The sequence below is a fragment of the Sinohyriopsis cumingii genome, chromosome 15 (genome assembly GCF_028554795.1).
Source record: "Sinohyriopsis cumingii isolate HCF-2022 chromosome 15, ASM2855479v2, whole genome shotgun sequence".
In the NCBI taxonomy this organism is placed as follows: Eukaryota; Metazoa; Mollusca; class Bivalvia; order Unionida; family Unionidae; genus Sinohyriopsis; species Sinohyriopsis cumingii.
In genome coordinates, this window is record NC_142975.1 from 5,261,103 (window position 1) to 5,274,995 (window position 13,893).

Consider the following 13,893-nt stretch of genomic DNA (forward strand, 5'->3'; position numbering starts at 1 on the left):
GTGCTATCCCCGGTTCGTACATGAAGATGCGCAGAAATATAATGCGTACACAAAAAAAAAACAACAAAAAAAAAACAGTTCGAATCTCGGTAAAGCACGCGTAATTCAATAAGATAACAAAAGACTTATTTAAAACAAAATGACTGCTCCGGTGGCCTAGTGGTTAGAGCGTCCACCTCGGATGCGGAAGGTCGTGGGGCCGAGTAATGCCAAAGACTTACAGCTACCTGGCTTGGCGATCAGCATTAAGAAGTTAGTGTTAGGACTGGTCGGTCTGGTGTCAGGATAATGTGACTGGGTGGGACATATGCTATATGTCTGGGGCATGATGCCCCAGTGCTAGACATCACTATAAACTGTCACACTGCAGACATCGTAGTGATATCATATGACTGAAAAATTGTTAAAGCTACGTTAAAAATCCAAATCACACACACATACACACAAAAAACTAAATGATGGCCCTTTCATAGGTCCATAACGCTGTCAAATGGGAGGCAACTAAATGGAAATCTTTTTAAGGCAGCGACAATCAAAGGACAAAATACTACAAACTGAACTGCAACAAAATGGGTCGAATTGTTTTCTTTCTGATCTATAGTCCATTTCATGCAGACTTCGGTGAACTTCGTAATTTGCTCGGAATTTTATCACGTGGCGGGTGGTCAGCTGACTGTAATAAGTGGTGGGCAAAATATGACTAACGCTTCAGCGTCAGCATCAACTTATGTAACTACTTCAACATCGTTTATCGAGTTGAAAAATGCATATACAACAGCGATGCTGCCGCAGATATTGACGAAATTTAATATTGGAACCATCCTGTTTTATTGTCTGGAAACCAGGGCGGATTTCAAACCCATACGAGAGAGTAGCTTTGAGCTGTTTACATCTGGACATGTAAGGAAGGAAACAGTGTCGAAGTAAACAAATTTAATCCTGGCAATCAAAGAGCAAGTTGTTTAAACTATTTATGTGCATCCGAAACGTCACTTTAATAAAATGAGTTTCATATGAGTTTATCCGATTTATTTTTGAAAGTCTGTGGATAATTTACATATAAATTTCCATCATTTAGTTAATTTTATTTTTGAAATATTTCTAAACGACAATGGACGCCATTTTATTATGTACATGTACCCACCAGCGTTTGATTGGCTGGAGTATAAAGTAACTCGGGAGGTTATTCGGATAATTACCGATTAACTCGATTAAATTCAGTATGAAATGGGCTATGGCTTCTTTGCAGAAACCAGATATCTTCTTTTCTTAAAAAACATAAGCTCTGAAAATTATCTAAAGATATTTTAAAAAATTATTTGAAGGATCACATATCAAATTTATGCTTGATAAGATAAAACAGAGAAAACATCATGTACAAAGATGCTAAGGCTTGATAATTAGAGATGTTCGCAGAGTTACAAGAAATCAATAGAATTACAGACCTTGTCCTGTACATAGCCATTCTGTTGTGGTTTAGAACTGATGTCTCCATTCACACCATTAGCTTTCACAGTAGGTTTATAAACCAAGCCATTTTCAAATACGTCTTCGTTATGTTCCATTTTAAAATTAAGTAGATGTATTGAGTCTCCGATACGTTTTCTATCAAGCTGAATCGTTTGTGTTTGCAAACACCACTCCTATCCCATTGCATATATAGACTGATCAATAAGGATGTGGGCGGTACACAACTGGGCTTAAAAGAGGGAAAATTAACTCTCAAATGTTTACTCCCTGAGAAATATATTGTGAAATTTTGGATCTAAATTACATTACTTTTTTTCTAATAATTAAGCCAGCCAATCCCGTTGAAGCAAAAAAACGTGGTTAGTAGTTTCATAGCTGCCATCTTTGTTGCTATCAGATACTCCATACACATGGCAATACTCGAAAAAATGAAAATAAATAAACTTTTTTTTTACATTTAAAAAAAAGAAATAAAAGCAAAACAATATTATTCAAAACATGATTTACAAAGTCAACTTTTTATTTTTAAGAATTTAACTATTTTATCGATATATGACTTAAATACCTTACTGCTCTTCTAAGCCAAAATTGAATATTGATACTTTTTAAAATTTAAATTAACCTCCTTTATTACAAAATGTTGGAAAATAAAAACTTGTCATTCTACTAATCTGATATCACATATATGGAAAATGATGTGATTTTAATGGATTTTTTCAAAATTACTTTTCAATAGAATGAATTCTACAAAATATTTATCAAAATCCCCATTGGACACTACAAGGTTGCTGTTATGACGTACATTTTGTGGAGACAAAAGAGGCTGCAGTTCAATAGATGTTCTGTGTTCTATCGACGTGCCGGACAACACAGTATTACTATTGCAAAATGACACGTCAAGGTCAATATTGTATATGCAATACACAAATACGCCCGACTGCTCATGCGCTTGATATCTAATCAAAGGAACGGGAATCAGAATCGTCAGATGGCATTCTCCAGAAATATATTCCAATGGTGTACACTATAAATGTTACGAAAGGAACGTAAGAATGTTTCAATTTATTTTTTATCTTCATCAATATGTGACAGCACATCGACACCATTCCTCCAAAACTGGAAGGCGTTTATCGCGAGATTATTTATGTAAAAATGGTCAAATTATGTTAAGCTTTTCGTTGGGTTTTTCAGCTTTTATATTACTTTTTCAGACCAGAACAAATTCCGAAAAAAATTTATTTTACCAAAAATATTTTAGAAAGCTCCGGGTTCACCCATTTCTGACGATGCATTGAAGCAAGCCAGAAAGTGAATATTCTTAGAATTCGGTACATTCAATAATCTTTCGACACATATGATGCTTGAAGCAAGCCATAAACTGAATATTCTTAGAATTCGGTACATTCAATAATCTTTCAACAGATATGATGCTTGAAGGAATATGGACAAGAAGTATATCAGATTTTATTGTAGTGTGCAGCCAGTTCTTTCGCTCATTATGTAATCTGATCACGTGACAGGTCATCTGTATCAAAACCTGGGTTGTAAGGGAGATATTTATTATTTTCTTAAAATCAAAACCAGCATGTATGATAGTATGTCAATGCATGCAAAAAGCTGCATACACTCTTTAATTAGAGTTACGTGCAAAAATCAAACTCCTTCAAAGTAGATTAAAATACAGAGTTACGTGCAAAAAGTTGGTTCAAATCCAACAATCAACTGGGAAGGAAAGATTGCGGAATCGAAAATCTAGGAGGTACGGGCAATCAAGGACCATAACTCAGCTAAAATATGATAAATTCGATCTGCTTCTGGGTGGCTATCAACAAATCAGCATACCAAAATCCAACAACACAGAAAGGTAATAATAATAATAATAACACCAACAAAAACAACGGATGAACCTTGCAATAAAAAAATAAATTTAAAAAAAAATCACACGTGATCAACAGCTCTGGCTTGGACTAACTCTTAACAAAAATCGAAAACTTAACGGATATAAAAAATACGTTTTACCATTAGAAGATACGAATTTTCACAAACTAGAACATGGCAGGTGTGTCCTAAACAGCCAATGAAAATTACACACCAACTATGACATGGGTAATGTCAAGCATGAAGTGGAATTTTAATTTAACAAGATCCTTAAAACTTAACTGGTACTATGTTGAAGTGGCCATACAATCTTGGTAAGAGTTCAAGGTAAATATCTTCCTGGAAAAATTCTTTTTATGAACCAGGATCTAAAATCAAATGATCAGGATATACTGAATCACCTTTACCAGATGTCGGTAATTACCTTCAAAAATCACCTTTACCAGATGTCGGTAATTACTTTCAAAAATCTCCTGAAATATAACCTGACAGAAATATCCTACTAGGGCTACCTAGTCCAAATCGCATTTCCAGCCGTAGATCCACGTAAACAACATATATTTGAAAGAAATTTACTTCAGCTATAATATTTGATCTCTCTCTCTCTCTCTCTCTCTCTCTCTCTCTCTCTCATACACATGCACACACACCGATACGCATTCGCACACACACACACACATAAAAGTACTTCAAATGCTTCCCATCTCTATATGAATACTAGTCTACTCTGAACTTTTGTTTAATACTTACAAATTCAACTAACTACATAGGAATTTCATTTAGGATTAGTAACTTTTAAAAGACTCAACACGAACTTTAAACCCTTGTTCGACAACACTGTCCCGGTACATAACCAGATTTAACTATGGATAAGAAGGATCCAGGGAGAGGGGTGGGTGTTGAGGAGAGACCATGATTAACTATAGATGCCAAACACTGGATCGCTTTGCTTCTAAAAAGAGTTTGCCGCAGAAAGGTATAGACTGCAGCAGCGCACACGGTGTTATATTCTTTCCTAAGTCAAGTTCACGATGAAGATTGGGTGGGGAATGACTTTGCAATATGTACGTTTACAGTTTACATTTGATTCTGCAAAAAGGAAGTAGGTCAAATCAAAACTATGTATTCCTTACCTGACGACACAACTTATCTACAGTGACCAATAAAAATATCTTAATTCCATGACCACTCAAAAGATCACAATTCAGTGACCACTCAAACTATCATAATTCAATGACCGCGCAAACTACAATATAGTGACCACTCAACTATCATAACTCAGTGACCGCTCAAACTATCACAATTCAGTGACCACTCAAAATATCACAATTCAGCTTTCTGAATGTACCATCAAATAATATCGTGGACTTTTTAAATGAATGAGGAATCCAACAAATTCTATGTTTAAGGAATGTTTATTTTTTACCTGTAGTTTTATTTCGTATACCTGTAAACGAAGCTTCAAAACTTGACCGTCTATAACCTATTTTATACATATTACCATCTTACCTTTAGGGAACCGCAGTAGTGTGGGACTAGTAAATAATAGTAAACGTAATTAATATTAGACTTCCCAGTTCTAGTTCCTTTCTGTTTTATATGCAGCGCCAATTAACTGGATGTTGTCAAATTAATCTGGAAACTGTGTTTCATGTTGTTCGGCCATTTTATGTCCTTTTCTAAGTAAATTAACATGTCTGATATTACTAATTACGCAAGTAAGAGATTTGTTTTACTGTTATGACATTAAGAGAAAGATATATTCATGTAATTACTTTTTCAGAAATCTTTTTAATAAAGCATACACGTCTTTGATAAACGTAATTCGTATAAGAGACAATCTTCGATGCATTTCAGTTCTTAAAGTGAAACTATCAAATTTTTCAGGAATGAAAAATGTTGTTGTTATTGTTGTTGTTGTTGTTGTAGGGTTTAATGCTCTTTTCAGCTCACGATAGGCAATACATGGCGGCCAGCAATAATGGTGGAGGAAGAACCCGGGAAAATCCCCAGAAAGAACCACCGACCAACGAGAAGCTACTGGCAAGCTTTCTCACATACCCACATTGGCTGAATCCGAGACTCGAACAAACGCAGACAGAGGTGAGATGGCAGTGATCCGTAACGGAGAGCGCTTTAGACCACTCGGCCACCGGAATGAAAAATACTTCTCTTTATAAAAAAGATCTTTAAAAACATAAGATTTGTTTCTTTTTATTTTATTTTCTTTTCTTATATTTCTGAATCTTTCGTTTTATCTATATCCCTTTCATTTTCTTTCTCTCCCCCATCTTCTAAAACGATCAAAATGTAACATTTTTAAATGCAAGAAAAGTATTAGTGCCAAGCATTTCGTGCATCGACAGAACTTGAAAGAAACCAGATACATGTAAAAATTTACAAAGGTCTTGTAGGAATTCTCTTTGAAATTCCAAACATGTGTAAACCTGTCTGTAGATCAAGGATATATATATATAATTCGTTCTACTGGCCTATATTCAATACGAACTGAGTGACATGCATGTATTTACACTTCAATAGCTGAATATTGCATCATCCAGCTTTTTTTTTTCTTTCTTTTTTTTATTCTAACGTGCGTCAGTCAGATGTGTATCTGGAGGTGTGTCTCACGGACCAATCAGATCTGGTAAAGCTGACAAGCCCACTTATCCAGAGACAATACAGTGTAACCATATATTTCAACATGCCACGCTTTAAAATGGAAAAATGGGGTAATTTAATAATTTCACAATGAGTACATCCAATTGACACCTTTCATTTTCTTTCTGTCTTCCAAAATTCACCTTGTTATAACAATGGTTTGAGGAAGCATACTTAATCCGTGAAATCCGTTTCTGTCCTAATGGTTTGAGGAAGCAAACTTAATCTGTGAAATCCGGCCACTTAGCTCATCATGTGCCGAAAAATGAATTATTCAAATGAAAGTGACATTTTTGTATATGATAAACTGTCCACGTGATCTCCATATAATGCTAAGGAAAGGTTCTAGAAAAGCCCATTTCATACCAAATTTAACCGAGTTGCTCCGTAATTATCCGAATAACCTCCCGAGTTACTTTATACTCCAGCCAATCAAACGCTGGTGGGTACATGTACTGAACAAAATGGCGTCCATTGTTGTTTAGAAATATTTCAGAAATAAAATTAATTAAATGATTGAAATTTATATGTAAAGTATCCACATTGATAAACTAATATGAAACGCATTTTATTATAGCGACGTTTCGGATGAACAGAAATAGTTTGAACAACTTGCTCTTTGACTGTCAGGATTAAATGTGCTTACTTCGACACCGTTTCCTTACTTACATGTACATGTCCAGATGTAAACAGCTCAAAGCTACTCTCTCGTATGGGTTTGAAATCCGCCCTGGTTTCCAGACAATAAAACAGGATGGTTCCAATATTAAATTTCGTCAATATCTGCGGTAGCATCGCTGTTGAATATGCATTTTCAACTCGATAAACGATGTTGAAGTAGTTACAGAAGTTGATCCTGAAGCGTTAGCCATAGTTTACCCACCACCTATTACGGTCAGCTGACCACCCGCCACGTGATCAAAATTCCGAGCAAATTACGAAGTTCACCGACGTCTGCATGAAATGGGCTAAAGTCCTAACTCCATAACATTCTAACTTTTCAGTATCAAAGGTCAGAGGACAAAAACCATACCCAAGTCACTTCGATATAAAGATTTGGTTTAAATGTTGTAAATCCTCCAGAAAGTATTGAACGCAATTTGTACGATACACATCAGGTTCAAAGACAGCAATAACTCCTACAATTTCAAGAAAAAGTGAACATCGAACGTAAAAACAAATTTGATTTTAAATATTTCCTCGGAAACGTAACCCAAAGGCAGAGTTTTAAGTCCAACAGGGAGCACCAACTCTGCTGGAAAACGTCAAAAACACCAAATTTTATTGTAATACCTAAAGCCATTTAAAAGTTAGCAGAAAACACATGTGGCAGACGTGATTGTACTGGGACAGACGGATTGTTAAAACTATAATATAAAGTACATGTCACTACAATGGACGTAACTGAGGTGGCCCATGGCTCGAAGATTTGCGGGGTATGACATTGTTGAAATGCTTACGATTACAACGAAGTGGAAAAAAAAATTTCGGACTACAGGTTTTAAATGTCCAACTGTCCCCTTAAGCGTAGAACTAGTCACATCAACAACGCTACTGATGTTTACGTGATCCTTATTTGGCCAGCTAGAACTTACGATTACAAACTATCATTCTATTCGTCTGCAACAGGATAATATGAATGGGGAAAAGAGGTTACAAATGGTATCGAAGAGGCCCGCCAAGGGGGATAAGGTGTAGCTTTTCATTCTTTTCCTTGGCTATACACAATCTGACTGAATAACTTACTAGTATTACCTTCAATACCAACCAACATAGCGCTGCTTCCTTATATTTGTAACTTATTTTCTTCTTCATTTTACTAAACAGATATTTAATGTGTTTCAATAGGTGTACTGCGTGACTTTTCTTGACTTGGAATCCATTTAGAGATTTAAGATTGCATCACCCAGTGATTGTCGCTATAGGAATTTAACAGTGTTTTGGAATACCAGGTGCGTAAAGGGTGTGTCAAGGGTGTGTGTTATTATTGACCAATCAGATCACAGTAAAGCTATACGGCATATATAATTGCTTGACACGTGTGCAAGGAAACAATTAATCAAAAGTTAATCAGATATGTAAATGTGCTCTTTTGAAGGATTCCCTTCATTTAACGTCAATTTGCACGTAGTCTGCCCCCGTACAAACAAAAACTAGATTGCAACACTTTCAACGCTCTGAATAGTAACCCTAATATGAAAAAAGAAGCAAGTTGTCATATATACAGGACATCTAAAATTTTCCTTCTCACTGTTTCAGACAGGTCCCAAAATCACATTTTTTAACAAAACTCAAATGATCATGCAAATGAATATCTCTACAACTAAAAAGTGAATTAATAATCTCTCTCTCTCTCTCTCTCTCTCTCTCTCTCTCCGGAAATAACTTTTGTCCAATACAACAAATACATACAACAGCAAGTCGACAATCACATCTGACATATAAAAAAAACAAGTTGGCCAGAATATATAAATTGCAGTTAGTTATGAAATAAATCGTAATTTTTTTATTTATTTTTTTTTTTGTCGCTAGGATATGGAAGGCTATTTGAAATTTGTACTTACCAGCTAACTTTAAAATAAAATATGGCTTCATGGTTCATTTATTTTTAAAAATCATATTTGTTGTATATTATTCATGAGTTCGAAGATGACCATTATGCAGATTTTAACCTTACGGAAGATTCAGATCTGGACTCGTACATATATATGTAAGTAAAGAGAAGGTAAGGGATGTGATATTGTATAATAATAATAATAATACCTTTAGAGAATTAAATCCTTCTCTACGCAAATGCATTTGAGGAGAAATTCACTTAGGCAACAAAACTATATTTGTCCCCCTTTGTCGGAAGCTTTCCTAACTAAATCAGATAAAATTCTTGTTAAATATGACTACAAATCAGACCGATACGCCAGTGGTCTAAGGCGCTTGCCCTGACAGATCAATGACATCTCACCTCTGTCCAAGTGGGTTTGAGTCTCTGCCTCGACCAACGTGCGTATATGAGAAAGTTTGTCAGTAGCTTCCCGTAGGTCGGTGTTCTTCTCCGGATTTTCCCGGATTCTTCTTCAACTATATACTGACCGCCATGTATATAGCCTCTAATGTGCTTAAAACTGGTTAAACCCATAACAACAAAGACAATACAAGGGGTGTCTAACTGGCGACCCGCGGGACGCCTGCAGTCCATTCACATGCTGCGCCCAGCGGCTATGTAGACAGTCCATTTGGAAAATATGTATTTTAATTAATTCTGATTCTATTTTTCTGTATCGTTTTCTGATCATGTTTATCTGATTCTATTTTTCTGTATCGTTTTCTGATCATGTTTATCTATCTACCACAATATGTCACTATCTTATTAAACAAAATTATTAGAATCATGCAATAAAAATGTGTCATGAAATAATTGTTGGATTTTAGTATTTAATTATTAAACTGATCGTACCCGTGCGGCCCGCGACCTTAAGCGTTTTGTTTCAGCTCCCATCAAAAAGCTGTTGGACCCTCCCCCCCCCCCCCGCGTTATACCATTGAATATCTTTGCATCTGAATTCAGATAATTTTGTCATAAAGACGTAATTCTGGGAGTTTAATAATGGTTTATTAGCAGAAACGAAATATTATTTTTTTTAGCAAAAAGTCGAGTGACAATTCAATATTACAAAGAGACGATGCGCTTAAATAATATATCTAACGCAAACTTGCATCGTAATATCAATGGGTTTTTATTTTTATTTTTTTATTTTTTGGATTTAGTGTTTGCTGATGGAAAAAGTGACAGGAATGAAAACAAACAAAACCTGGAAAAAGATCATGTTCAAGATTTTTTCCCCAGAAAATAATTATAAATATTTCGAGATCAAATTCAAAATGGGTAAAAGAAAAAAATATATATATAAAAAAAGAAACATTCTGGGCGCAACCATTTTCATCGATGGCCTACAAGACTTCATAAGCAGTCTTCCTGTGAAAACCCATGCCGATATGAATTTCCGATAATAATGCGTCGATTACAAAATATTTTCAGGACAGCTCCTGTGGCCTAGTGGTTAGAGCGTCCGACTCGGAAGCGGGAGGTCGTGGGTTCGAACCCCAGCCGAGTCATACCAAAGACTAACAAAAATGGTACTAACAGTCGCCTCGCTCGGCGCTCTGCATTAAGAGGTTAGTGTTAGGATTGGTCGGCATGGTGTCAGGATAAGGTGACTGGGCGAAACGTCATGCTCCATGTCTGCGGCATGATGCCCCATTGCTAGACATCACTATAAACTGCCACCCTGCAGACATCGTAGCGATATGTCTGAAAAATTGTGGAAGCTGCGTTAAAAATCATAATCACACACAACACACAAAATATTTTCAAGATGGCTGTTGTGTCATCCATATTGGATGCATGAGCAGCACCATTTCATTCAGGACAAACTATATCTTTGGATGAGAAATCGTGTAAAGTGTCATGGCAATCTTGAAAGTAGTTTAGAACGAGGATAAATAACAAATTCGTGCTAACGGATGGATGACGGATAATAGCTCAGCTCTTGTGTCGTCTATGACCAGTACAACTAAAACTATTTGACACAAAATATGGTCAAATATAGACAAACAGGAAAATAATCCCGTTACCTAAACAGCTTTCCTTTCTCCAAAATAGGGAAATAAAATGACTTTTCTTCCGTAATTTTTAAACAATGACGCTTGTACACGATGCATTGTGTGCACACATCACAATTGTCTGGCTTAAATTAAAAGCACGTATCAAAATTGAATGGTCCTATCATAACATAAATTAATTCTAGGTAGGTACGTACGTATTAGATTGTTCAAATTTTGGGAGACAACTAAATTTAATATTTCTATAAAATAAACAAGAAAACTCCTACAGGTATGAAAAGGATGGATAGTCACAACTATACTAGTTATATTTTAGTTTAGTGTTAGAAATTCGTTGATCGTTGGTTAAAACATGTTGCATTTATCATTACGTCATAATCCTCGAAAATGACCATCTTCTATGTCCATATATGCCTCTCAAAGTTGCATCATATTATCCTGATGCGCCCGTGCCATCACCTCGTATAACCCTCACGCTACGTCATATTACCCTGGTATGCCGGTGCCATCACATCGTATAACCCTTACGCTACGTCATATTACCCTGGTGCGCCCGTGCCTTACTGTAACCAAGCAATCATTTTCTACGCCTTTACTCCTCCAGACGTTAAGAAAAGAGAATAAAGACTTCGTAATATTTTATCAGTTCTTTCTTGCAAGTATTGACGATATGAATCATAGAAACGTTATTTCAAATAATGGTATTTTAATAAATCTATGGTATGCGCCATTTATATTTACGTCTCCATTTTGAGATTTGTTAAGAGTTGATTAGTTGTTTTATTATGGTAAGTCGGTATTGGGGAAATATTTCTCAGCCCGAGTAATTAGCCATTTTCTAGGGGCAAACGTCACTGACTACACTATTGATGAGGTTTCATGAAGATATGGTTTAGTTTCGCAGCTGCGTTCAGATCAAAGCCGAACAAGTGGGCATGGAGCCAGGCAGTTCCTATTTAAATCTAAAGGTGTTCATTGATTATCTCCATTTGAAATATCTGTGATAGGGATCGATATTTCGTACAATGGAATAAGTGAGAATGGACTGTTCCATTATCTAAGAGTTGGGGGTGGGGGTGGTTGGCGTGATGGTAATTATGGTGCAAAATCACCTGAAATTTGGCCCCAAATCGACTGACCCTGGGATTGAGTAGGAAAATAGTTCCCTGTACTTGGTGCTTGAGATGTGATTTGCATTTAATGGTACTGAAGTACTGACGTTGCTCTACGGAAATCCTCAAAAGGAGAAGTCACACAGTTATGGGGTTGCCATGCGGTTGTGAAATAAATGTAAAGTTCGGATATTTTGTGGTCTCTGACTAAATAGAGGAAAATTATTTATAGTCTTGGCGCGTTATTAGAACATCTAACTGACAACGATTGTTGTAGATAAGTCATTGGAAATAAGGGAAAAACAAGGGACTACAAGCCGAACCCACACTTGTGTTTGATTCGCTCGATAAAGAGACCCCTTTTCGTAAACAGTACATCAACTTAATCGGCAATGACGCCACACACGGCAACAAAACCGTGGTAAGAGAGGTAATGCAGTAATTTTGGAATATGCTACTCTACTAATCATTCGAGCTAAATTTAGGCAATACAATGGGAATAAATTGTAACGGGAAATTTTTTATATTTACTTTTCAGTATGACCTTTAAATAACTTCGCCACAATGAACATAACTTATTGTATAATATATGCTATTACAATTTAAATATATAACTGGTGGGAAAATTCACTTGTATTCAATACTGCGCATATTAAACTAATGAGAATTTCCTGAAAACAAGAAATGTGAGATTTTTCAAGGCTTAGTAACAAGTGAAGAAGGTTAAAGAAGTTTTTCTTTATTTATTTTTTCAAGCCATGCATAGTGAATGCCTCTTCTGATCGCAAACTTGATATAAAAAAGAACTGTAAACATTTTTAACGGACACCAAACGGTTTTATCACAATAATAATAACAACAACAATAATAATAATAATAATAATAAAAAACTATCTTTATGGAGGATAACACATTTGGTCATGGCTGACCTATCTGCCATGTGGTCCTCAGTTTTTGTAATGGCTATGTTATATATATATAATATAATATAATATAATATAATATAATATAATATAATATAATATAATATAATATAATATAATATAAAAAAAGAAAAAAGGGAAAATAAGACACAAAATAAAAATAGAAGACCATGCACATAACCAGGTATCGTCGCACACTCATTCGTACATATTTAACATGAATGACTGTTTGACTATACTGGGAAACATACAAATATGAACAATATTCCATACACAGGTACATACATTATATATATATATATATATATATATATATATATATATATATATATATATATATATATATATATATATATATATATATATATATATCGAATAAGATCTGGATATATCAATTATGGATATGATAATAAAGTTTTCTATTCAGAGCTTTTAATATGTCATTGCAGTTGGTCCAGAAAGAATTTCTTTAATGATATTTTAAAAAAAGCAAGGGAAGTTGAATTACGTATCCTCATTGGCAAGGAATTCCATACAGTAGGTGCTGATACAGTAAATGAGCTTTTGTAATGATTGGTTTTCGACCAAGGAATCTGGAGATCGTTGTTAGTCGTGGATCGGAGATTACGCTCAGTATTCTATGATCTTAGTTCAGTTATGTTAGAGATATAATCTGGAGAAAGACCGTTTAAAGACTTGTATGTCATGATTCCTTTAAAATAAAAAATACGTTTTTGTATAGGTAGCCATTTCAGACGTGAAAACAAAACATTTGAGGGGGTCATAACAGGAAGTTTCAGTATTGTTCGTGCTGCCCTTTTCTGGAGTCTATCAATTCTGGACAGATTATCATTTGATGTGTTTCCCCATATGGTACAGCCGTAATCTATCAGTGGTAGTATATAACCCGAAAAATAAATTTCAAGTGATTGTGGAGGTAGAAATTTTGAAAGCAATTTTAATAGTTATTCTTTTGACTACCATTGCACATAAGTGATCGATATGCGCATTCCAGCTGAGGTGTTGATCAATGTTGATACTAAAAAGTTTTTGATTTTTGACAATAGATACGTCTAAGCCATTTTGAGTCAGAAGTAAATCCATGTTAGCAGATAGACGCTGCTTTGTTCCAATAGTCATACATTTCGTTTTAGAGATATTAATATGCATTTTGTTTTGATGACACCAAACTGATATATTATTGAGGTCGATTTGAAGTTTATTTTAATGGA

At 35.1% G+C, this 13,893-nt stretch overlaps 1 protein-coding gene and 1 long non-coding RNA gene across 3 annotated transcripts in view; one reads left to right on the forward strand and one right to left on the reverse strand.

Moving 5' to 3' along the window:
- The window catches only part of LOC149781204 (solute carrier family 2, facilitated glucose transporter member 1-like), a 110,180-nt gene that overhangs the window by 24,783 nt on the left and 71,504 nt on the right, over positions 1-13,893 (reverse strand). Inside the window, exon 1 of one of the 2 annotated variants that reach the window (XM_089935264.1) lies at positions 1,446-1,649. The exons of the other annotated variant lie outside the window; for it this stretch is intronic. Coding sequence (XP_089791390.1) covers positions 1,446-1,565 — 120 coding nt within the window. The 5' untranslated portion in view covers positions 1,566-1,649. Of the gene's footprint in view, positions 1-1,445; positions 1,650-13,893 lie in introns of those variants that run through there. 2 annotated transcript variants of the gene reach the window in all.
- LOC149781205 (uncharacterized) lies at positions 2,147-5,549 on the forward strand. The gene is made up of 2 exons (XR_016414651.1): positions 2,147-3,334; positions 5,297-5,549. It is a non-coding gene; the product is annotated as an uncharacterized LOC149781205 (long non-coding RNA).